General features: G+C 34.0%; 1 protein-coding gene across 1 annotated transcript in view; it reads left to right on the top strand.

Annotated features, from left to right (window-relative positions):
* The first annotated feature begins 3,414 nt into the window (after positions 1-3,414).
* The window catches only part of LOC136029447 (zinc finger FYVE domain-containing protein 21-like), a 42,342-nt gene continuing 21,728 nt past the window's right edge, over positions 3,415-24,028 (top strand). The window contains exons 1-2 of the mRNA XM_065707859.1: positions 3,415-3,658; positions 11,840-11,890. Of these exons, the coding sequence (XP_065563931.1) occupies positions 3,539-3,658; positions 11,840-11,890 (171 nt within the window). The 5' untranslated portion in view covers positions 3,415-3,538. The remainder of the gene's footprint in view (positions 3,659-11,839; positions 11,891-24,028) is intronic.

The following is a 24,028-nucleotide window of genomic DNA, read 5'->3' on the forward strand; positions in this document are numbered from 1 at the left end:
CTCCCTCGAAAAAATATATAGATACTTCTCAATAGACAATAAAATATGTAAACAATAGGAAAATTTAAAAGCTTGTAGCGATTTCCCCGTGAATGTCGATGGGTCAGGTTATCTTCAAAAACTTAGCTACTGAATCTTTCGACTATTTTGAACCAAAATTGGCTATCTCAATTTTTGTATCAGAAGACTTTGGTGAACAAACGGGCGTAAGAGGGAGGCTAGCTTTCCTCCAATATTGTGGTCAATTTAAAATGGCACTAAATTTTTTGCTCTCCGATCATATGATCTCTCACCGGATTTTTTTCCGATCATTTTTCCTGGAAATCAAAACATGAGGAAAATAGCCCCCAGATAATGCCCCCAAAACATCTCCACATGCAGAGTTGATTTAGAAAAGCTAATATGAAACAATTAACAAATAATTTCGTATAGGGATTCCATCAAAACCCCCAGCATAAAATTTCCCTTGTAAAAAGTTCATTCCCCGGAAATTTACCTCCCCAAAGAGAATTCTCAATGTGGAAACTCCCTCAAGCACAAATACATCCTCCCCCCGAAAAATGTTGGAATACTTCCCAATAACAAATATTATGCATAAGCGATGGGCAAATTTTATAACTTATAGGCCTCTCCCCAAGAGCTGTGGAGGGTCATTTTACACTTAAAGACATAGTTATTACATCTTTCAACTACACTTAAGAAAATGGCTATCTCAAAATTTTGATCGGCTAATTTTGGAGAAAAAGGAGTGTGGGAGGGGGGAGCGGTTGCCCTTAATCAATCCTTTTGATCACTTAAAAAGGGCACTAGAACTTTTGATTTCCGTTTGAAGGAAGCCTTTCCCGATCTTCTAGGACTATTATTTCGGTAAGATCACTCCTGAAAAATAAAGCGAACAACAACACATAAACACACATACGCAATCTTTCTTTTGGCAAAAAATAGCAGATTTTTCCTCCCTATTTCAAATTTCAGGCAAATTTTCTCAGGCTCGTAACCTTTGATGGGTAAAACTAAACTTGATGGTCTTATATATATGGAATCAGAATACTAAGCTGATTGTTTTGATGTGTCTATTGATATCAAAATCCCGTCTTTTAGAGTTTCAGTTACTATTGAGCTGAGTCACTCCTTACTTACAGTTCGTTACCACGAACAGTTCGTTATCACGAACTGATTGATTAAATTAAAAAAAAAGTTTTTTCAACTGAAAGTAAGGAACAGCACTGAAACTTAAAACGAATAGAAATTACTCCGTATATGAGGAGGGCTGCCTCCTCCTCAATACCTCGGTCTTTACACTAAAGTGTTTTTTTAGAAGTTTTAGAAAAGCTTATTATTTTAATTAAACGGCCCTTGTATTTCAGGAGTCATTCTTAAATAACTGGAACAGAAAGTCAAACTTTACCGTAAAAATCGGGTATTGAAAAGGAGGTAACCCTCCTCAGTACCTCCTCAATACTCCTCTTTTTACACAAATTTTTAAGCACTTTTTAAAAAGTTAGGTAGTCTAATTAAACGGTCCTTGTGTTTCAGAAATCGCTCTTTAAGAGTTCAGACAAAGGTAAAATTTTGGCGCAACAAGTGGATATCGAGGAGGAGGCAGCCCCCTGACGTACGGTAAATTTAAATGCTGCTCCTTACTGTCAGGTGAAAAAAACTTGTGTTTTAATTTATCTCTGATCTGATCTGGTCTGATACCGGGAAACCCACCTCCCCCTCTATGAAAATCCCACCTAAAAAAAGATTCTCCATGCCAAGCTCATCCCGTGTAAACTACTGTCCCGAGAAATTACACCTGGACAATTCCATCCTTGCTTTAAATACCCTCTCCCCTCCCAGAAAGCTTTTTACTCACGATTCCGCCTGAAAAAGTTTCATTTGCATATTCTCATTCGAAAAAACACTTTATTTTATTTAATTTGTGATCATTGTTCAACTTTAATAGATATCACTTCTATGTGGAAAATTTCCCGGACCCCTTGCCTCCATTTGAAAGTTTCTCCCGCGGATAATTTCCTCACGGAGAATTATTCTTGGTGATAATTCTCCATGGAGAAAATCTACGACGGAGAATTAGCAAATTCTTTATATGAATTCTGGAAAATTTCCCTCGTGTAAAATTTCCACTGGAAACTTCCCTCCCAACGGAAAATTCTCCCGGTAGAGCATATTCCTCCCCCACAGCCCTCCCCCCCAAAAAAAAATATCTGTATGCGTCCCAATAACCAATGCTATACGTAAACAATGGGGAAAGTTCATAGCTTGCAGCCCTTCCCCCCAGGTTGTGTGGGATCAAGCCATCACGAAAGACATGGTTACTAAATCTTTCAACTAGTCTGAATAAAACGACTATCCCAAAATTTTTATCGGGGAAGTTTGAGGAGAAAAGGGACGTGGAAGGGGAGTTAGCTACCCTCCAACATTTCTGATCACCTAAAAAAGCACAAAACCATTGATTTCTGATCAAATCAGCCCTCTCTCAATCTTCTAGGATACATGGTTCGATATGAGCATCCAACGTAAAATCAAACGAATAAATACACACCCGTGATTTTCCTTCTAGCAAAAAAAAAAGAAGAAAAGTCCATGTTTTTGCACACAGGAGCTTGAAATCTCTACTGCAGAATTCTCTGATATGCTGAATCTGATGGGGTGATTTTCATTAAGATCACTTCATGTTTTGGGGTTTTCCTCTTTCTTTCAAAAATTTTGCAATTTTTCTCAGTTTCGTAACTTTTGATGGGCAACATTAAACTTGTTGAATTCTATAAGAATCAAAATTCAATTCATTTTATGTTTCTATTGTAACCGAGACTGTTTCTTAGAGTTTCGGTTACTATTGAGTCGTATCGCTCCTTACTTACAGTTTGTTGCCAGGAACTGTTTGAAAATATTTCAAGTTCTTGTTCCTGTTGATCTTGACAAGAACTTGGCCATTGGTACAACGTAAACACTTATACGACAAAGTTTCCATAAAGGCGCGTTTGGTTATACCTGACTATATTGTATAGTTAGTTTGATTTTTCTTTTTCTTATGCTCAAATGACGTTCAATAGAGCATAATCCTTTTCAGCCAACCCTTTATGGCTAAACGAAAAGCAAGTCATTTCAGAATGGGGTAAGGAGAGGTCATAAGGAAGAATAAGGAAATTTGGACTTCTTTAGAGGTTGTAAAGATGGTAGCTTTGAACAGATTGGGATGGAGGGGGAGCGTGTGAAGCAGTAATAGTATCAGATGGCTTGTTGCTGCAGCTAGTTGATAGTAGTAGCAGTAGTACTCTTACTGTAATCAATAGCCATTTGCTGTATTGAACGCAAAATATGTCTATGATTTTTCTTCGTAGGGCTGGACACTACACCATTTTTAAGTAGTTGTCAACACCTATTGCCTCTGAGGAAACAATATTTACCCTACGCGAATACGGAGAATTCATGGCGAACACCCAAATAACCCTTTCCGAACTTGATATGGATAATTTGAACTTGCAGAGTGAAGATCAATTTTTACAAACTTTTTATTAGATAGGAATATAAGATGGAAATAGCTTCACAAAATGGAAAGAAATGGATTAAGACACAATCTGGTGTTAAAGTGATTGATGCAAGGAAGTCCCCGTTTGAGTTGAAAGAACCAAATTGGGTTTCTGACAAAGATGTAAGAACAGTTAATTGTTTAAAACTACTAGATTTTTAATAGGCTAGCAGTTAAATCCTTATTATTAGCAAACCAAACAGGTAAAATTCTAGTTGATTGACTTCTGGTTATCTCGGAAAGGGGTTAGGTTAGGAAAATGAAACTTCCAGGGATGAGTCTAAAGGCTAAAGTATGTCCCGGGAAGGAATTTTGAAATACCCACCTCCACTCCTTCTCCCTCTAGAGGGTCCTGACCTTTGATGACCTTTAAAAATATGTGTGTTATACAAGTGAAACCTTGCAAAATAGATCTTCTGCTTGAATGAAGTATAACAAAATCGTTTCAGCTTCACAACTTTGCTCTATCCCAATTTATAAGTTTTAAAGATATGCAAATACATTTCCTAAATTAAAAAAAAAAAACAAAAAAAAAACATTGATATGGCACAGAATTCTACTCAAATAACAGGAATTGCATTTTTAGAACTAAAGGCAGAGAAAAGGCAACTGGTAACTGAAAATTAAGGTAAAATGTTATTTTGTCAAAATTTCAATAGGTAATAGACCTGTCATTAAGACGAGTTTCAGGGCCCTCTAGGGGGAGAAGGAGCGGAGGTGGGTACTTCAAAATACCTTCCCGGGACATACTTTAGCCTTTAGACCCATCCCTGAAAGTTTCATTTTCCTAACCCCTTTCCAAGATAGCCAAAAGTCAATCAACTAGAATTTTACCGTTTAGGGTTTGGAGGAGTTCAAAAATATGAAAGATGAGCTACCACTATTAGTTTGATAGTGTTATCCCTGAAAACAGAAAAAATCACTTATATATGACCATCCTACTCTAGAAAAGAATAAATTTAATATTGGTGTGGATTTCTAATAGAGCGGATTTAAAAAAAAATAAAAAATAGCCACATGGTAAAGATGAATTCTATAATTGTTTAGTTCATTATTTTTTTTTTTTTTTTTTTTTTTTTTGCAATGTGTTAATACTTTCGATTTGGTAAATTTTATCATATTTAGTTTACCTATTGTTGCTAAAAAGAGGGATATATTAACAGGATAAGCTTGTTTTGGTGTTACTTGGTTGTTTTACATTTGCTGTTTTTTTTTTCATAGGCATGTATTTTGGGGCTGATACCTGACACGGGGATGCCATGGATATTCTGTGGTAGCCACAACACTTGGCTGGGTAGAGAATTTAAAGTGGCGAAACCCTATAGGCCAGTGTATTCTCCTGATGAGCCCTTGTGTTGGGTTGTTGCCTCTGAATTATTTGTCTTTATCTTTTTTTTCTATTGTTTGGTAAATGACGACTTATACTTATTGACGACATGACTGCCTGTCCATGGATTATTCTTTATGGTTGATTGTGTTTGGCTATGCTGTTTGACCTATGTGATCGTATGGATGAGTAGGGTTAAGGCCTCATTCAAGTGCTGGTCTATATTAATCACTAATTTAGGAAAACAGTCTTCCTTTTCTCCTTCTGTCTTTTTTTTTTTTTTTTTTTTTTATGTGTTTTTGCTGTTGCATTGGTGATTTCTCTTTTCATGATATATATATATATATATATATATATATATATATATATATATATATATATATATATATATTATATATTATATATATATATATATATATATATATATATATATATATATATATATATATGTATATATATATATATATATATATATATATATATATATATATATATATATATATATATATATATATATATATATATATATATATATATCTATATATATAAAAATAAGTTGTCTGTCTGTCTGTGGGTCTGTGGATCTGTGGATCAGGTGACGTCATGTTTCGGCTGACGTCATGAAATTAGTTGCCGTCATTTTTGTTATGACGATGCTTAGTATATTGTAAAACACATTAATTTGGTTAATAATATACCATTTAAAACACCAAAATGAACATGCTGGAGTAGTCACTCGGTGAGAGAGGGTGTCAGAACGGAGAATGAAGGTCCCAGGTTCAAATCCTGGTTAGCCTAAAAAAGGTAAAAAACTAAAAACTAAAAAAAAACTGAAAAAACTAAAAAAAGGCAAAAACTACAAAAAAGACTAAAAACTAATAAAAAAATAAAAAAGCCGAAAAACTAAAAAAACTAAAGAAACTAAAAAAAGGAAAAAACTTAAAAAACTAAAAACTAAAAAAAAAACTAAAAAAAGGAAAAATGAAAAATAGAAGAGAAAAAGAATACTAATAAAATTAAAAATAAAAATAAAAAAAAAATAAAAAAGTTAAAAAGCTAAAAAAAGGTAAAAACCAATAAAAACAAAAAAGAAAAAAAGGTAAAAAACCCAAAAAAAAAAATTCATCTAAAAAACTAAAAAAAACTAAAAACGTAAAAACTAAAAGAACTAAAAAAGTAAAAAAAAAACTAAAAAAAGGAAAAAACTGAAAAATAAGCGGGATATAAAACAGGGGGATATAAATGACGACCGGGACACTGGGACATAAGGAATATAAATGAATCAGAAAATACAACTCATGTTTCCAAATGACGTCGTTTGGAGCCCAAATTGAAAATCCAGATCAATTTATGTCTACTTTCAAAGTAAAAGGGCAAATTTATCATAGAGCACGGTCTCTTCTACCATTCTCAGGCGATAATCATAAATTTTTACAATTGTACTTCATCAGTGATAGAAATTGTGAATTGAATGCACGTTGCGAAATTTCTCCCAACATTGAAAGGACAATCGTTTCCCAATTACAACATCTTTTCCACGAAAATAATAATTTAGTGCGTCTGTTCAAAACAGCCATCGATTTGATGCCTACTTATACGCATAAAATTGTTATTTCCGCTGACAAAACGCCTCCTGGCCAACATGTGCGTAGATACAATGCTCCAACTATCGACGAAGTGGCCATCGTTATGGTCGGTGATCAGTTTTTACCTCGAGATATTATTCTCAGGGTTTCCACCACACGTGCTACAACTAAAAATAGGCCTACCAATAATACTTTTAAGAAATATAAACCCACCAAAGCTTTGCTATGGCACTCGACCTGCCGTAAAAAAAAACAATGGAAAACCTAATAGAGGCCACAATCTTGACAGGGCCTTTTGAGGGTGAGGCTGTTCTTATTCCTCGCATTCCCAAGATTCCAACGGATCTGCCTTTTCAATTTAAAAGATTGCAATTCCCAATTCGATTAGCATTTGCAATCACCATTAACAAAGCTCAAGGTCAATCATTAGAAAAATGTGGTATAGATCTTAATACTGATTGTTTTTCCCATTGACAATTGTACGTTGCATGTTCGAGGGTCGGTAAACCTGACAATCTATTTATATGCAGCGACAATTGGACAGCGAAGAATGTTGTATATTCGCAAGTTTTACGCAGTTAATTTGTATTTTATCTATCTATCTATCTATCTATCTATATAAAAACGAGTTGTATGTACGCATATTTGTTTGTTTGTAAAAAGAGCGTTTGCATATGATGTCATTATTAGTACATACGGCTTTGTATATGCAGAGACAATGGGAAAGCCAAGAATGTTGTATATTCGCAATTTTTACGTAGTTTAACTCCTGCAGACGAAATGAATGCTTGCCTAAAAAATTCTAATTTATAGGCACACGTAAAAATATTAAAATTAACTACAAATATGCGTGTCCGATTGCAAAACGATGACTCTGGTCAAACAGTAGACTCAATTTCAGGACGTATACAACTACCTGCTGATTTCTGTAATTTAGTGACGTCCAAAAATGAATTGATTGAAAAAGTATTTCCGAATATTCTAAAAAATTATAAAAATAATAAATGGCTAAGTGAAAGAGCGATTCTCGCACCCAAAAATATAGACGTCCACGAAATCAACAATATTGTTTTGAACAAGATTCGAGACCAGGCAGTCCTTTACAAGTCAGTCGACACAGTTTTGGAACCAAATGAAGCGGTTAATTATCCATCTGAATTTTTAAATTCCATAGATCCTTCAGGGTTTCCACCACACGTGCTACAACTAAAAATAGGCGTACCAATAATACTTTTAAGAAATATCAACCCACCAAAGCTTTGCAATGGCACGCGACTTGCCGTAAAAAAAAAACAATGGAAAACCTAATAGAGGCCACAATCTTGACAGGGCCTTATGAGGGTGAGGCTGTTCTTATTCCTCGCATTCCCATGATTCCAACGGATCTGCTTTTTCAATTTAAAAGATTGCATTTCCCAATTTGATTAGTATTTGCAATCACCATTAACAAAGCTCAAGGTCAATCATTAGAAAAATGTGGTATAGATCTTAATCCTGATTGTTTTTCCCATGGACAATTGTACGTTGCATGTTCGAGGGTCGGTAAACCTGACAATGTATTTATATGCAGCGACAATTGGACAGCGAAGAATGTTGTTTATTCGCAAGTTTTACGCAGTTAATTTGTATTGTATCTATCTATATAAAAACGAGTTATGTGGATGCATGTTTGTTTGTTTGTAAAAAGAGCGTTTGTATATGACGTCATTATTAGTACATACGGCTTTGCATATGCACAGACAATGGGAAAGCCAAGAATGTTGTTTATTCGCAATTTTTGCGTAGTTTGAAACACATATATAAATCTATCTATATTCACAGGTGGGACACAGGGACACAACTACAATGGCGCATAACTAATATGGCGCGTAACGACTTACGGGCGCGGGGGGGCTTGGGGGGGCGCGAAGCGCCCCACCAACTAGGTGTTGGGGTGGCGCGAAGCGCCACCCCAACAGCTAGTATATATATATATATATATATATATATATATATATATATATATATATATATACATATATAACGGTGCTTTGATGATCGTCATCCCTGAAAATTTATACCGCCCATAACATCTCTCGGGGGGAGAGTCAGAAATATTGAAAACGAAATATAGAGTAATCATTACCATGGGTCTTAAGAGGAAATCTTCAAACATTTTTTTTGCACTTTGCTATGGCATGATCTCTTTTGATACTAGGGCATTAGAATATTCAGTTTTGTTTCAAATGAACTCTTTTCAGATATTTAGGACCACTGATTCAATGAGATAGCCCCTAGAAAAGAGTAATGAAAACTAACGCGCATCCATGACTTTTTCGAAAAAAATACAACATTTTGGTTTTTTGTTAACAGGGACTAAAAAATTCTTTTGTATGATAAGAGAGGCCCCTCTCCCCTAAATGGGGTGCAATATTGATCAAATTACACCATGAAATGCACCTGTCTCAAAACTTCAGAGCCAAGATTTCAGGTTCTGATCTACAGAGCTATGCAGTTTTGTATTTATCCTGAGCCGGACAGTTGCGGATGCATATTTATTGTTTCTTTCTCAGGAATCATCGTATTGGTCATGGAAAATTAGAAGAGGCTCGTTGTAAGGAACATTCAAAATTTTTAATGTACTTTTCAAGCATTCAAAGAGATAACACTGGGGTAAAATTCCAATTTATGACATTAACAACGATTTTGGCTCAAATAGGGCCAAACTGCCATCCAGCGAAAATCAGACATATCTAATCAGTTTAGACATGTCAAAGAGGCAAGTTTATACTATTGCAATGCCAGAAAACATGCTATTGTCTGGTGGCACGTTAGTCCCTAAAGGTTATTACAGACAGCTTATTTAGTAATATCAGCAGCAATAATTTCAAAGCTGCCTTTCAGTTTTGAAGTAGTCATTAGATCTTGTTAGGGGAGAGGGCATCAAAACTTGATCCAGGATCTCAACTTTCTTTTGGAATAAAGTATTTGAACTAAACTTGTAAAAAGGGTGCTGAAAGAAAAGAAATCTCTCCTGTTAATGCAGAGAAGGTGTTTTTAATGGAAAAAAATTGAAATATTGTGAAAAAAACTGTGTGCAGATCAGCTGACGCGTTCCTCTTTTTAAAAAGCTGACGAATCAACATAAGAAAATTGCGTTCTAAATGAAGAGGAGTTGAGGTCAAAATTTACTAGCAAAACCAGTGATTCATTCTCGAATCACTGTTTTACATAAGTTGTTAAACTCAGGTATTGCGATCGTGGGTTTTAGGGCGGGGAAGAGGTTAACCCAGTATTTAGATAATAAATACAAACGAACAGATAATAGTTTTTTTTTGATGAAAGGAAAGAGTGACGTTAAACCTCAAAAAACAGAAATTATCATATTTGAAAGAGGACTGTTAGTGTCTCAACCTTTTGCGCCAAACTAACTTGCTTCAAGTGGGTTTTTCTAGAATTAAATAATAAAAAAATATTTTCAACTGAAAGTAAGGATCAACATTAAACCTTAAAACGAACAGAAATTATTACGTATTTGACAGGGGGTTCACCCCCTCGTCAATACCTCGCTCTTTGCGTTAATTTTCAAATTTTGTTCCAATTCTTTAAGAATGACTCCTGAATCACAAAGGCCTTTTAATTAGAATAAACAGCTCTTTTGAAAGTACTAAAAAAAACTTTAGCGTAAAGAGCGAGATTTTGGCGAGGTATTAATCCCCCTCATATACTACATAATACTTCCTGTTCGTTTTAGGTTTTAATGTTGCTCCTTACCTTCAGTTGAAATAACTTGTTTGTTTATTTAATTTCTGATCGTTATTAAATAATTCTGGGAAATCCGGACCCCCTTCATGTAAAGACAAATCGTTCTAGCCGACTGGATTGGTGCGCTGGATTTAGGACCCTATGTCCGAGAGAGCAAGGGTTCGAATCCTAGTGTACCCAGTTACTTAGTTTGGGAAGGGGTCATCACTCTGTAAGGTCAACCAGAGCCGAATCCAGCTCTAAATGGGTACCTGGAGAAATCTAGGGAAGGTCAACAGTAAGGTTTGCGAAAGCATAGGATGGTTAACCCCCCCACTGCACTTCCTGGCTGAAGGGCCAAGAAACGGAGTTCAGCACCGCCAGTAGGGACCGTAAAGTCCAATACCGTATTCTTTACCTTTTTTTCCCTTCATGGAAAATTTCCTTCCCTGTGACAGTTTCCTCCAAGGAGATATCCTCCCACGTAACCCCTATCCCTGATCCTCACCTCCCACCAGAAAAAATCCCCCCTGAAAACGTCTGTATACATCCCTATCACCAATACTATATGTAAACAATGGGCAAAGTTCATAACTTGCAGCCCTTTCCCCGGAGACTGTGAGGGATTACATCATCCTCAACGAAATTGTTACTAGATTTTCGACTATGTTGAACAAAATGGCTATCTCAAAATTTTGATCGAGTGACTTTGGGGAGAAAATAAGCGTGGCAGGGGGCCCAGTTGCCCTTCGGTTTTTTTGGTCGCTTAAAAACGACACTAGAACTTTTAATTTCTGTTTGAATAAGCCCTCTTGCGGTATTCTAGGACCAATGGGTCCAATACGGACCAATACGAACACCCCTGGAAAAAAAATAAAATACAAAAAAACAGCAGTAAACACGCATCCGTGATCTTTCTTCTGGCAAAAAATATAAAGTTCCACATTTTTGCAGATAAGAGCTTGAAACCTTTACAGTCAGGTTCTTTGATATGCTGAATCTTATGGTGTGAATTTCATGAAGATTCAATGACCTTTAGGGGTTGTTCCCCCCCTTGTTCGAAAATAAGGCAGATTTTCTCAGGCTCACAACTTCTGATGGATAAAACTAAACTTGACGAAACTTATATATTTAAAACGAGTATAAAAATCCGACCCTTTTGATGTCTCTGTTGGTATTAAAATTCAGTTTTTAGAGGTTCGGTTACTGTTGAGCCGGGTCGCTCTTACTTACAGTTCGTTACCATGAACTGTTTGATGAATACTCTCACGCAAGAGAAGTTGAAAATTAAATACATTCTATCACGCTGCTTTAAAGAGTTTATTTATTTGCATTTTTCTAAAAGTTGCAACATTTTCAGCTCAAATGTGCCCGTTGGCTCTGCGTGTTGAGCTTTTGAATGGTTTGAATAAAGTACTAGTTAAACATTAGCGTCAAGAGGGAGATGTTGAGGGGTGTGGTAGCTCCCCCTGCTACATGATAATAACCTGTTCTTTTAAAGTTGACCTATTCTGTACTTTCATGTAGGATAAAAACAAGCAGAATTTGTGTAGGCTATATTACTTAAATTAAACGTATAATATTTACAATAATCATGTTTGCTATTGCCTTTAAATTGTCCGACCCAAATACACAATTCGTATTTTCTTAGTTTGAAATTTATTTCAGGTTGAACGATGCCAAGATTGCTATATGATTTTCAACATGATGAACAGAAGGGTAAGTTAGTGTTCACAGACTCTAATGATCTTCAAATATATCAAAATAGACAAGTATGCGCTACAAGCCAGATATTTCAAGATTAAAATAACAAATAGTGAAAAAATACACTTTTAATTTTCAAAAGTTGTATTAATGTTTAAATTGTAAATACATTTTTCTGTAAAATACTTATTAATTTTTACTACTTAAAATCTACCCCTGTTTGAATCAAATAAAAAAAACAAGTTTTTTCAACTGAAAGTAAGGAGCAACATTAAAAATTAAAACGAACATTAATTATTACGTACATGAGGCGGGTTGTCCCCTCCTCAATACCACCGCTCTTATGCTAAAGATTTTAGTACCTTTAAAAAAGCTTCTTATTGTTCTAATTAACCGACCATTGTTTTTCTGGAGTCATTCTTGAAGAACTGGGACAAAAAGTTTAAGTTTAGCGTAAAGAGTGAGATCTTGAGGAGGGGAAACCCCTCTCATATACGTAATAGGTTTCTGTTCGTTTTAAGTTTTAATGTTGCTCCTTTTTTTCAGTTGGAAAAATTTGTTTTTTATGTAATTTCTGATCGTTTTTTAAATAATGCTGGGAAATCCGGCTCCCCCTCCATGGAAAGATCGTGTAGACAATTCAATACCGGTGAATATTTACCCCGGACAATTGCCATTGACATCTCCGCATTTAAAATCGAGTCGGCAAAGAAAAAGTAAGACAAATAAAAATAATTTCGCATAGGAATTCTGGCAAATTCCTCCAGCGCAAAATTTTCCCTGAAAAGTTCACTTTCCGGGAAACTTCACTCCCCCTGGAAAATTCTCCCCGTGAAAAATCTACCCTCCCGCCAAAACTGTGTATGCATACTTCTCAATATCAAATAATTTGCGTAGACAATAGGCAAATTTTATAACTTAGAGCTTTCCCTATGGGCTGTGGGGAAGAGGAACATGTTATATCTAAAGGCATGCTTATTGAACCTTTCAGCTATGCTAAACAAAATACCTATCACAAAGTTTTGATGGAACTACTTTGGCGATAAAAAGGTCGTAGGAGGGTGGCTTTAATTTCCCTTCGAATGAGCCCTCTCACGGTATTCTAGTATAACTGGCTTAATGCGATCACCCCTGGGAAAAAACAGCAACAACAATAAATAAAGACGCTTCCGTGATCTTCCTTTTGACAAAAAAAAAATGAAAAAATCCACTTTTTCGAAGAAGGGCACTTGAAACCTCTACAGGAGGTTTCCTGATACGTTGAATCTGATGGTTATTATGATTCATTTACATTTAGATGATGTTTCCCCTTTATTTTGGAAAATCAGGCAAATTTTCTCAGGCTCACAGCCTTTGATTGGCAAAACTGAATAAATCGTACATATTTGGAATCTGCATAATAAGCCAATTTTGTTGATATATATATATATATATATATATATATATATATATGTATATATATATATATATATATATATATATATATATATATATATATATATATATATATATATATATATATATATATATATATATATATATATCAACTAGGCAAAAGACTCATATATGAAACTGTATATTATATATACAGTTTCATACTAAAACTGTGCAAAATTTCTGATGGTTAGCATTCGTATTTTTTTTAGATTTACGAATTTTCAGTATTTGGAATCTGCATAAAAAATGAATATTTTTGACACAGGTATTGCTATTGACTTATGAACATCCCTTTATGTTCATTAATCATAGGCAGCTCAATAGCGCTGCCTAAGTAAAGAGCGATGAAGGCACAATGTGTTGTTATTTTTTTGGGTCTTAGACCAGGGTACTTTGTATCGAAGGACTTGTCGTAAAAACTTCAAAAAGGGCTCATTCAATTGTAAATTGAAAAGGCTTGTGCCCTTTTTAAAAGTCGAAAGTGTTCGGAGGGTAGCTAACCCCCTCTCACGCCCAACATTCCCCCAAACACATCCTGTCAAAATTTTGAAATAATCATTTTGTCCAGCGTAATTGAAAGATCAGGAAATTATGTCTTTGAGGATGACAACCCCCCATAGTCCTCAGGGCAAGGGCTGTAATTTATGCCCTTGGGGTATATAAGGTTTATATAGAAAGGGTTACCGTGTAAACTTCGGATTGGATTGGTAGTCACAGGGTCTAGTGCCTCTTTTAAGATTCAGTGATCGAAGGGTGGATACCGTCCCTCACCTCGTAATTTCCCGAAATACATCTGATAGAAATTTTGAGATGGCCATTTGTTGTTGCAAAAACTTCGGAAAATGCTTTATTCGATTGGAAATTGAAGGAGCTAGTTTCTCTGTTAATAGTCGAAAGTGATTTGAGCGTTGCTAGTCCCCTACCATTCCCACCATTTCCCCAAACACATCCAGTCAAGATTTTGATCAATGTAGTTAAAAGGCTCAGAAATTAGTCTTTGAGGCCCCCCAGCCCTTAGGGTAAGGGTTCGAAGTTCTGCCCTGGGGGCATGTAAGGTTTATCTAGAAAGGGTGATGGTGTAAACTTCACAGGGGACTCGTTGGATTGGTATTCAGAAGTTCTAGTGCCTCTTGAGATTCAAAGTGATCGGAGGGTGGATACCCTCCCCCCAACACCTTGTTGTTTTCCGACATGCATCTGATATAAATTTTTTAGATGACCATTCGTTGTTCTAGAAACCTCGAAAAATACTCATTTGGTTGGAAATTTAAGGGGTCAGTGCCCCTTTTAATAGTCGAAAGTGATTGGAGGGTGACTAACCCCTCTCATACGCCCACCGTATCCCCAAACACATCCAATCAAAATTTTGATCAGTGTAGTTAAAAGGTTCAGAAATTATGTTTTTGAGGATGATTACCCCCCATAGCCCTCAAAGCAAGGGTTTTAAGTTATGCCCTGGGGGCATATTAGGTTGGAAAGGGTGATTGTATAAACCTTGGAAAGGACTCATTGGATTGGTAATCATATTCTCTAATACTCTTTAAGATTCAAAGTGATCAGAGGGCGGAGACCCCCTCCCTCCCTGCCACACCTCGTATTTTCCCGAAATGCATCTGATAGAAATTTTAGATGTCCACTTGGTGTCGTAGAAACTTCAAAAATTTAACGAAAACGATTTCGTTTAAAAAAAACGAGTTTAGAAAAAGATTTCCTCTTGAAAAAATTTCTATCTGTCACTTTCAGGAATGGTAACTATTATTTTGGTTCGTCTTAAAAGTTTATTTTGAAAAAGAATTTAAGGTGATTTAGAAAAAAAGCCCGAAACCGCTCGGAAATGGCGTCATATCAAAATGAAAAATTTACATTGGAATCAGCATAGTCAAAAACTTTATAGAGGGAAATTACAGTCCCCGAACTTGAACAAGAAGGGAAGTCGCTTTTTGCATGGGTAGCAGTGATCTGTCTCCCGATTTTTTTTTCTCAGGGCTAGCGGCTCACCAGAACACCATAGAGAGATGCTTAATGGCTAATTTAAAAGCTATTTCTCACATTTACGTGTTTTGTATAAATTCCACCATCTGGAAGTGCCATATAGCACAAAATGGCACTCAGTGTCATTTCTCAAGGGTGGGGCTAGCGGGCTACCAAAACATCGTAGAAAGATGTTTAATATAGTTTACACAAAATCTATTTCTCATATCTACGTTTTCCCTATAAATTCCACCATGCAAGTGCCAAATGCCACTAGAAATGGAGCTATTGGTCTCATGTCTCAAGTGGAAAAGCTGGGGCTAATGGGCTACCAGAACTTCATATTAGAAAGTTATTGCTCATATCTACGTGCTTTTTATCAGTTCTACCATCTGTAAGTCCCATATAGCACTAAAATCGGCATTTTTGGTGCCACTTCTTAAGTAGAAAAGCTTGGAAGTATAAAACGGTACCATTGTAATAATTATTGTCCAAAACTTTTAACGGGAGATGTATAAGAGCCACTCCCGTATAATCTTCCTCCCAGCCCCCTTAGTAAGTTTCATTAGTCCGTTGGGAGAATTCACTATGAATTCTTTAACACAGTCATCCAACGTTGAGGCTCGCAAAGGTGTTTTTAAAATTTTGAATGTTCTTAAGAGGAAGAAATTCCTAGAATAACAAATAATTGAATCTCAAAATTTTGCAAAAGTTCGCAAAAGTTCAGCTTCACCAAATATAGTTTTATGCTCTCACTCTTTATAATAGAAAGTCTTATTAACTTATCTATCTATATATATAAAAATAAGTTGTCTGTCTGTTATGTCTGTTACATTTGTTACGCCTGATTATATCTTCTATATATATAAGAGAAAACAAACTAGAATGTAAAAACTGGAAAGTGCATAAATATTTCGAAATATTTTGACAATAGATTAGAGTAATTCGAAAAAAGAAAAATGGTAAAAAACTAAAAAAAAAACTAAAAAAAAAAACAAAAAATTAAAAAAATCAAAAAAAGAAAAAACCTAAAAAGAAAAAACGTAAAAAAATAATAAAAGATAAAAAACTAAAAAGAAAAAAAAAACTAAAAAAGCTAAAAAACTAAAAAAAGAAAAAACTTAAAAAAAACTGGGAATTGCACAAATATTTCAATATATTTTGACAATAGATTAAAGTAATTCGAAAACCTTAAAACAGATACCCCAAATTATTAGGTTTATTATAAATTGTTGGAGCTTTAGCATACTTGGCACGTAAAGATTTTTCCAAGTGTCAATGTTAGAATGAACATTGACAAATTGAAGAAAACAAATCAATAAAAAGAAGAAACTAAAAAAAGAAAAAAAAACTAAAAAAGAAACTATAATATAAAAATAAGTTGTCTGTGGATCTGTGGATCTGTGGATCAGGTGACGTCATGTTTGTTCGCATATGACGTCTGAATTATTTCACACTAATACAAAAGAAGAAAAAAACTAAAAAAGGTAAAAACTACAAAAAAAACTAAAAAGAAAAAAAAACTAAAAAAGCTAAAAAACTAAAAAAAACTAAAAAAAGGTAAAAATCTAATAACTAAAAAAAACTGAAAAAAATAAAAAAAGGCAAAAACTACAAAAAAAATAAAAACTAATAAAAAAACTAAAAAAGCTAAAAAACTAAAAAAACTAAAAAAAACTAAAAAAAGGTAAAAAACTAAAAAAACTAAAAACTAAAAAAGAAAAAACTAAAAAAAAGGAAAAAACTGAAAAATAAAAGAGAAAAAGAAAACTAAAAAATATGAATAAATATATATAAAATAAATATATATAAAAATAAGTTGTTTGTGGGTTATGTCTAATACAAAAGAAGAAAAAAAACTAAAAAAGGTAAAAACTACAAAAAAAACTAAAAAGAAAAAAAACTAAAAAAGCTAAAAAACTAAAAAAAACTAAAAAAAGGTAAAAAACTAAAAACTAAAAAAAACTGAAAAAACTAAAAAAAGGCAAAAACTAAAAAAAAACTAAAAACTAATAAAAAAACTAAAAAAGCTAAAAAACTAAAAAAACTAAAAAAACTAAAAAAAGGTAAAAAACAAAAAAAAACTAAAAACTAAAAAAGAAAAAACTAAAAAAAAGGAAAAAACTGAAAAATAAGAGAAAAAGAAAACTAAAAAATATTAATAAATATAAAAAATATAAATATAAATATAATATAAATTAGCAATCAACAAAGCACCGAGACACAAATGACGACCGGGACACAGGGAGTATAAATGACGACCAGGACATAAGTAAAAAAAAAACTAAAAAATCTAAAAAAATGGTAAAAACTACAAAAGACACAGGGAATATAAATGACGACCGGGACATTTAAAGAGAAATTACAGACTGGGACACCGGGACACAAATGACGACCGGGACAACGGGAAAGAGGGAATATAAATGACGACAGGGACAATCAAAGAGAGATTACAGACTGGGATACCGGGACACAAATGACGACCGGGACACAGGGAATATAAATGACGACCAGGACACAGGGACACAACTACAACGGGGACGCCGGGGGCACAGGGTATATATAAATGACGACGGGGACACAGGGAATGTTCGATTAGCAATCATCATCAACAAAGCTCAAGGGCAATCGTTAGAAAAAATGCGGTATAGATCTGAATACGGATTGTTTTCCCATGGACAATTATTATGTTGCATGTTCAAGAGTTGGTAAACCTGACAGTCTATTTATATGGACAGACAATGGGACAGCCAAGAATGTTGTATATTTGCATGTTTTACGTAGTTAAATATATATATATATATATATATATATATATATATATATATATATATATATATATATATATATAAATAAGTTGTCTGTGTGTGTGTGGGTCTGTCGGGTGACGTCATGTTTGTGTGTCGACTGACGTCATGTTTTCGACTGACGAAATTACAGACCGGGACATCGGGACACAAATGACGACCGGGACACTGGCACATAGGAAATATAAATAACGACCGGGAAACACTCAAAGAGAAAGCGACCGGGACACAAGGAATATTCGATTAGCAATCACAATCAACAAAGCACCGGGACACAAATGACGACCGGGACACAGGGAGTATAAATGACGACCAGGACATAAGTAAAAAAAAAACTAAAAAAACTTAAAAAGAGGTAAAAACTACAAAAAAACTAAAAAGAAAAAAAACTAAAAACTAATAAAAAAACTGAAAAAGCTAAAAACTAACAGAGAAAAAAAAATATAAAAAGGAAAAAAATGAAAAATAAAGGAGAAAAACAAAACTATAAAAAATAAAAATAAAAAATAAAAAAAATATAAAAAACTAAAAAAAAGTAAAAACTAAAAAGAAAAAAAGGGGAAAAATACAAAAATTCATTTCATTCATATACCATTTCAAAAACGAATATATATACAGACCGGGACACCGGGATACAAATGACGACCGAGACACAGGGAATATAAATGACGACCGGGACACAGGGACACATCTACAACGGGGACGCCGGGGGGCACAGGGGGATATATAAATGACGACGGCGACACAGGGAATCGTTGATTAGTAATTAGCATCAACAATGATATATATATATATATATATATATATATATATATATATATATATATATATATATACATATATATATATATATATATATATATATATATATATATATATATATATATATATATATATATATATATATATATATATATATATATATATATATATATATATATATATATATATATATATATATATATATATATATATATATATATATATATATATATATATATATATATATATATATATATATATATATATATATATATATATATATATATGTGGGACATAGGGACACAACTACAATGCCGCGTAACTAATATGGCGCATAACGACTTACGCGCGCGGGGGGGCTCGGGGGGCGCGAAGCGCCCCCACCCCAACAGCTAGTCTATCTATATATATAAAAATAAGTTGTCTGTGTGTGTGTGAGTCTGTCGGGTGACGTCATGTTTGTGTGTCGACTGACGTCATGTTTTCGACTGACGAAATTACAGACCGGGACATCGGGACACAAGTGACGACCGGGACACTCAAAGAGAAAGCGACCGGGACACAAGGAATGTTTGATTAGCAATCACCATCAACAAAGCACCGGGACACAAATGACGACCGGGACACAGGGAGTATAAATGACGACCAGGACATAAATAAAAAAACTAAAAAAAACTAAAAAAAGTTAAAAACTACAAAAAAACTAAAAAGAAAAAAACTAAAAACTAATAAAAAAACTAAAAAAGCTAAAAAACTAAAAAAACTAAAAAAGAAAAAAATTAAAAAAAGGAAAAAAATGAAAAATAAAGGAGAAAAACAAAACTAAAAAATAAAAATAAAAAAACTAAAAAGAAAAAAAGAAAAATACGAAAAAAAACTAAAAAAAAGTAAAAACTAAAAAGAAAAAAAGAAAAATACTAAACAAAACTAAAAAAAAGTAAAAAACCCAAAAAAAACTAGAAAGAGAAAAAGGGGAAAAATACAATATTTATTTCATCATATACCATTTCAAAAACGAATGTATATACAGACCGGGACACCGGGATACAAATGATGACCGGAACACAGGGAATATAAATGACGACCGGGACACAACTAAAACGGGGATGCCGGGGGGACAGGGGGATATATAAATGACGACGGGGACACAGGGAATGTTCGATTAGCAATCACAATCAATAAAGCTCAAGGGAAGTCATTAGAATCGTGAGGTATAACTAAAAAAAAACTAAAAAAAGGTAAAAAACTAAAAACTAAAAAAAGACCAATTCAAAAACGAATGTATATATAGACCGGGACACCGGGACACAAATGACGACCGGGACACCGGGACACAAGGAATATAAATGACGCCCGGGACACTCAAAGAGAAATCACAGACTGGGACACCGGGACACAAATGACGACCGGGACACAGGGACACAACTACAACGGGGACGCCGCGGGTCATAGGGGGATATATAAATGACAACGGCAACAAAGGGAATGGTCGATTAGCAATCACCATCAACAAAGCTCAAGGGCAATCATTAGAATCATGAGGTATAGATCTGAATACGGATTGTTTTCTCATGGACCTTTACATGTTGCATGTTCAAGAGTCGGTAAACCTGACAATCTATTTATACGCACAGACAATGGGACAGCAAAGAATGTTGTGTATTCGAAAGTTTTACGTAGTTAAAAACATATATATATATATATATATATATATATATATATATATATATATATATATATATATATATATATATATATATATATATATATATATATATATATATATATATATATATATATATATATATTCACAGGTGGGACACAGGGACACAAATACAATGGCGCGTAACTAATGTGGCACGTAACGACTTACGCGCGCGGAGGGTCTTGGGGGGCGCGAAGCACCCCAACCAACTAGGTGTTGGGGTGGCGCTTCGCGCCACCCCAACAGCTAGTTCTTTTATAATAGCCAATTACAAATGTATTTGCTCAACATGGTCAAATAACTGTGCTTTTAGTGATGACACAACTCTCCATAGTCTTCGGGAAAAGGGTTGAAAGTTACACAATTGTTGTACTACAAGAACAAGTAGATTGAATTCGATCATCAGCCACCGTAGTTAAGCTACTAGCGCGTTAACTTTGAATCAGAATGGAGAGGGTTCAGTTTCTTAATCAGGCATTCGAAAATAATCAGGCATTCAGGCATCGAAAACTAGCGCTTTACTGAAAACATAAGACAATATAGAAGTTTTGGTAAAGTAAAAGCAAATCGATTAGGGATACTTTACGGTATAAAATTAAAGCTTTTTAGGACTAATCCCTAATTTTTCTTTCGTTTAATTTGATAACACTTCTGTACAATGGTTCAGTCAAATGAATGGTTCTCGTTTTAGTTCTGAAAAGGGTATGTCATGATGAGTTTGTAGACAAGTTCGAAGTGAAATCATCTTGGTAGTATTAGGGCTATAGACGAGCTATAAACTTTTTATCATAACCTGAAATTTTCTGCTGTATCGGGAGAAATTACCAGACTTCCAGAGTTTATGTTGTGGCTTATTTGATTTTCATTTTGAGGAATACTAAAGCATATTTCTTACAATATAAGATTGTTTATTACTCACTATTGTTATTATAGCTGTTGAGACCAAAATGTTACCTGATAAATCAATCCAATATTTCTGTATGCTGGTCAGTGACTTTGCGGCTATTAAAGATTTTTTTTATTTTTACGCTTATGTTTTTCAGATAATTTTAATTGTATGCTTAAAGTTACTGATATCACCGCTGATGTAAGAATATTAAAAGCCTCATAGCTTAGTTTTTTGTTGTCAGGCTACGTACTCATTTTTTATTCACATTCTTGTTTTTTATTCTTGGATTTTGTGTTTTCAGTAAAGCGCTAGTTTTCGATAATCCTACAAATATAGGGAACTACGGTTATTTAGTTTATTTGTACTAGTTTTATTGACGTCTGTTAGATAGACTGTGAAGCAATAATTTTGGTTCGTTTAAAGTTTCAAATTCGCTCTTTACTTCCCTAGAAAAACTTTTTTTTTTTTTAATTAATCATAGGTAAGAACCGGGTTTAAGTACTGAATTTATTACCTTCCAAGTTTTACGAGTATCTTTGCCACACTTAGCAAAACTGTTTAAATAATAGAAGGATTTGGCTTTCCAACACAAGGAATTTAATATATTCCGGCAGATCTTGAATTGACAAAGACGAACAACATTCGCTGAAAGTGCAGCGCACACTGTGAGTGCTTAGTATTTGATATTAAAAATAAGTTTTAATTCACATCTCTCTTAAACTTTTTTTTAGAATAATCTATAATTTCTTCACATAAAGAGTCCATGAGGTAGGTTGTCCTCTGTAATTTTGAGATATTGCAGTTAAAGATTCAATTATTTATGCAGTATTATTCCTTGTGTGAAATATAAGATTATAGAATCCTGTATGTACAGATTTTAGAAACCTGAATGGCATTAAAATAACTTAAGATGTGTCTTTGATATAATTAACAGAAATTCGTGATATAGTTAATGAAATTTTTCCGCCGCAATGCTGCAATGAATTTTGAAATTATAAGAAAGTATACTTTCGTTGTTTTGCTTCTTAGATTTTAACATTTTAGGTGGGCTGATAATTAGAAATGAAAATTGCACTATTGGAATTGCTATCGTTATTATTGATAATTAGAAAACCCTGTACAGGATAATCACAGCTTCTACCTTCAATAACAAGGGAAATCACTTTTTTCGCATGGAAGCATTGATTTGCCTCCAAATTTCTTTTTCTTCTTTTTGATTTTGCAACTGATGAGCGCTATAAAGTGAATACCTGTTTCAAAAAACTGTTTTAACCAAGATTTGACCTATTTAACCCCGAGCAAATCGAAGGATCCTAGTCACTAGGCCATCACCTGTATAGATGTGTTAATGACAATAAGATAGCATACAATTCAAAGTTTAATACTACCTGATGAATCTTCTTTAAACTCTTTTCAAACTTAAGCCTATATAAAAGAACTTTGATGTCATTAAGATATTTGAATTAAGGCTTTTTAAAACTGTAAACCTCTATGATGTTGCACTTACCTTACTAGGTGGTTTCAGCTAAAGGTGGGGGTAGGGACTCTGCCACCCCCCCAGATTTTCAAAATACCTTTTTTGGTTTATTTTTATTGAAAAATACTTTATTTTTAGAATTCTCTAAAAATATCCCCCCAGATAATGAAAAAACACATTTTGCCTTCCCCTCGTAAATTTTAGTGAATTAACACCACTAGCCTAACCTAGAACTAGCCTGGTCGCTAGAACTAGCTTAGGTGTGCTAGTCAGCAGACGACTTGTAAAATTTATTAACGGATTGTGAGGGAGACCATACAAGGTGAAGAATTGCAAACCTCAAGTTTAGGTTTTTCGATGATGAAGATTATGATGGTACCCATTTACTGCTTTTCAGCCTTTCCACTCCAGAAATAGCACCCAAACAGTTGTTTTCGGGTATCATATGGCAGCTCATGATGCTTTATCAATTTATAAAGAAAAACTTATCTAAAAAATAAGTAGAAATAAAAAGTGCCTTTGAAATGAGCCTTTAAACGGCTCTTTACGATGTTTCAGTGCCCTTCTAGTGGTGAAAAAAAGAAAAAAAAGAAAAAAGGGACACTGTATTTTCCAGGTAAAAATGTGACTTTTCTTGTTGTTCAAAGGGGAAGACTGTGGTTTTCCTGAATGGGGTTTTGATAATGATGATTCCAATGATCCACAGCCATTTTTGGGGGGTTTTGGCTTTTTTTGAAATTTGTATAATTTTCTTGAGAATACTCTTTTACTATCAAGATTAATCAAAATAATAGTTACCATTGTTGAATCAGCTACAAATAGCAGGTTATCTCACTAGACAGTTTTTGTTGTTGTTGTTGTTTTTTTTTTTCAACGCATAGATCCTGGTAATTCTTGGCCGTGATTCACCCATTGCCAGGTTGCAACTTTGCTGCAATTTTATTTAGCGGGAACAGTTTGATGTCACATTAAGGGTATTCATTGGGAGGGGGAAGTGGTAATTTTTGTTTCTCTCATTTCTTAAAAATGATTTTTTGGTACTTGTATTAAAAATACCTTTATTTAGTATTTTCATGGAAAAATTCCAAAACAATCACAAAATTTT

This window comes from Artemia franciscana, chromosome 7, assembly GCF_032884065.1.
Source record: "Artemia franciscana chromosome 7, ASM3288406v1, whole genome shotgun sequence".
NCBI classification, from domain to species: Eukaryota; Metazoa; Arthropoda; class Branchiopoda; order Anostraca; family Artemiidae; genus Artemia; species Artemia franciscana.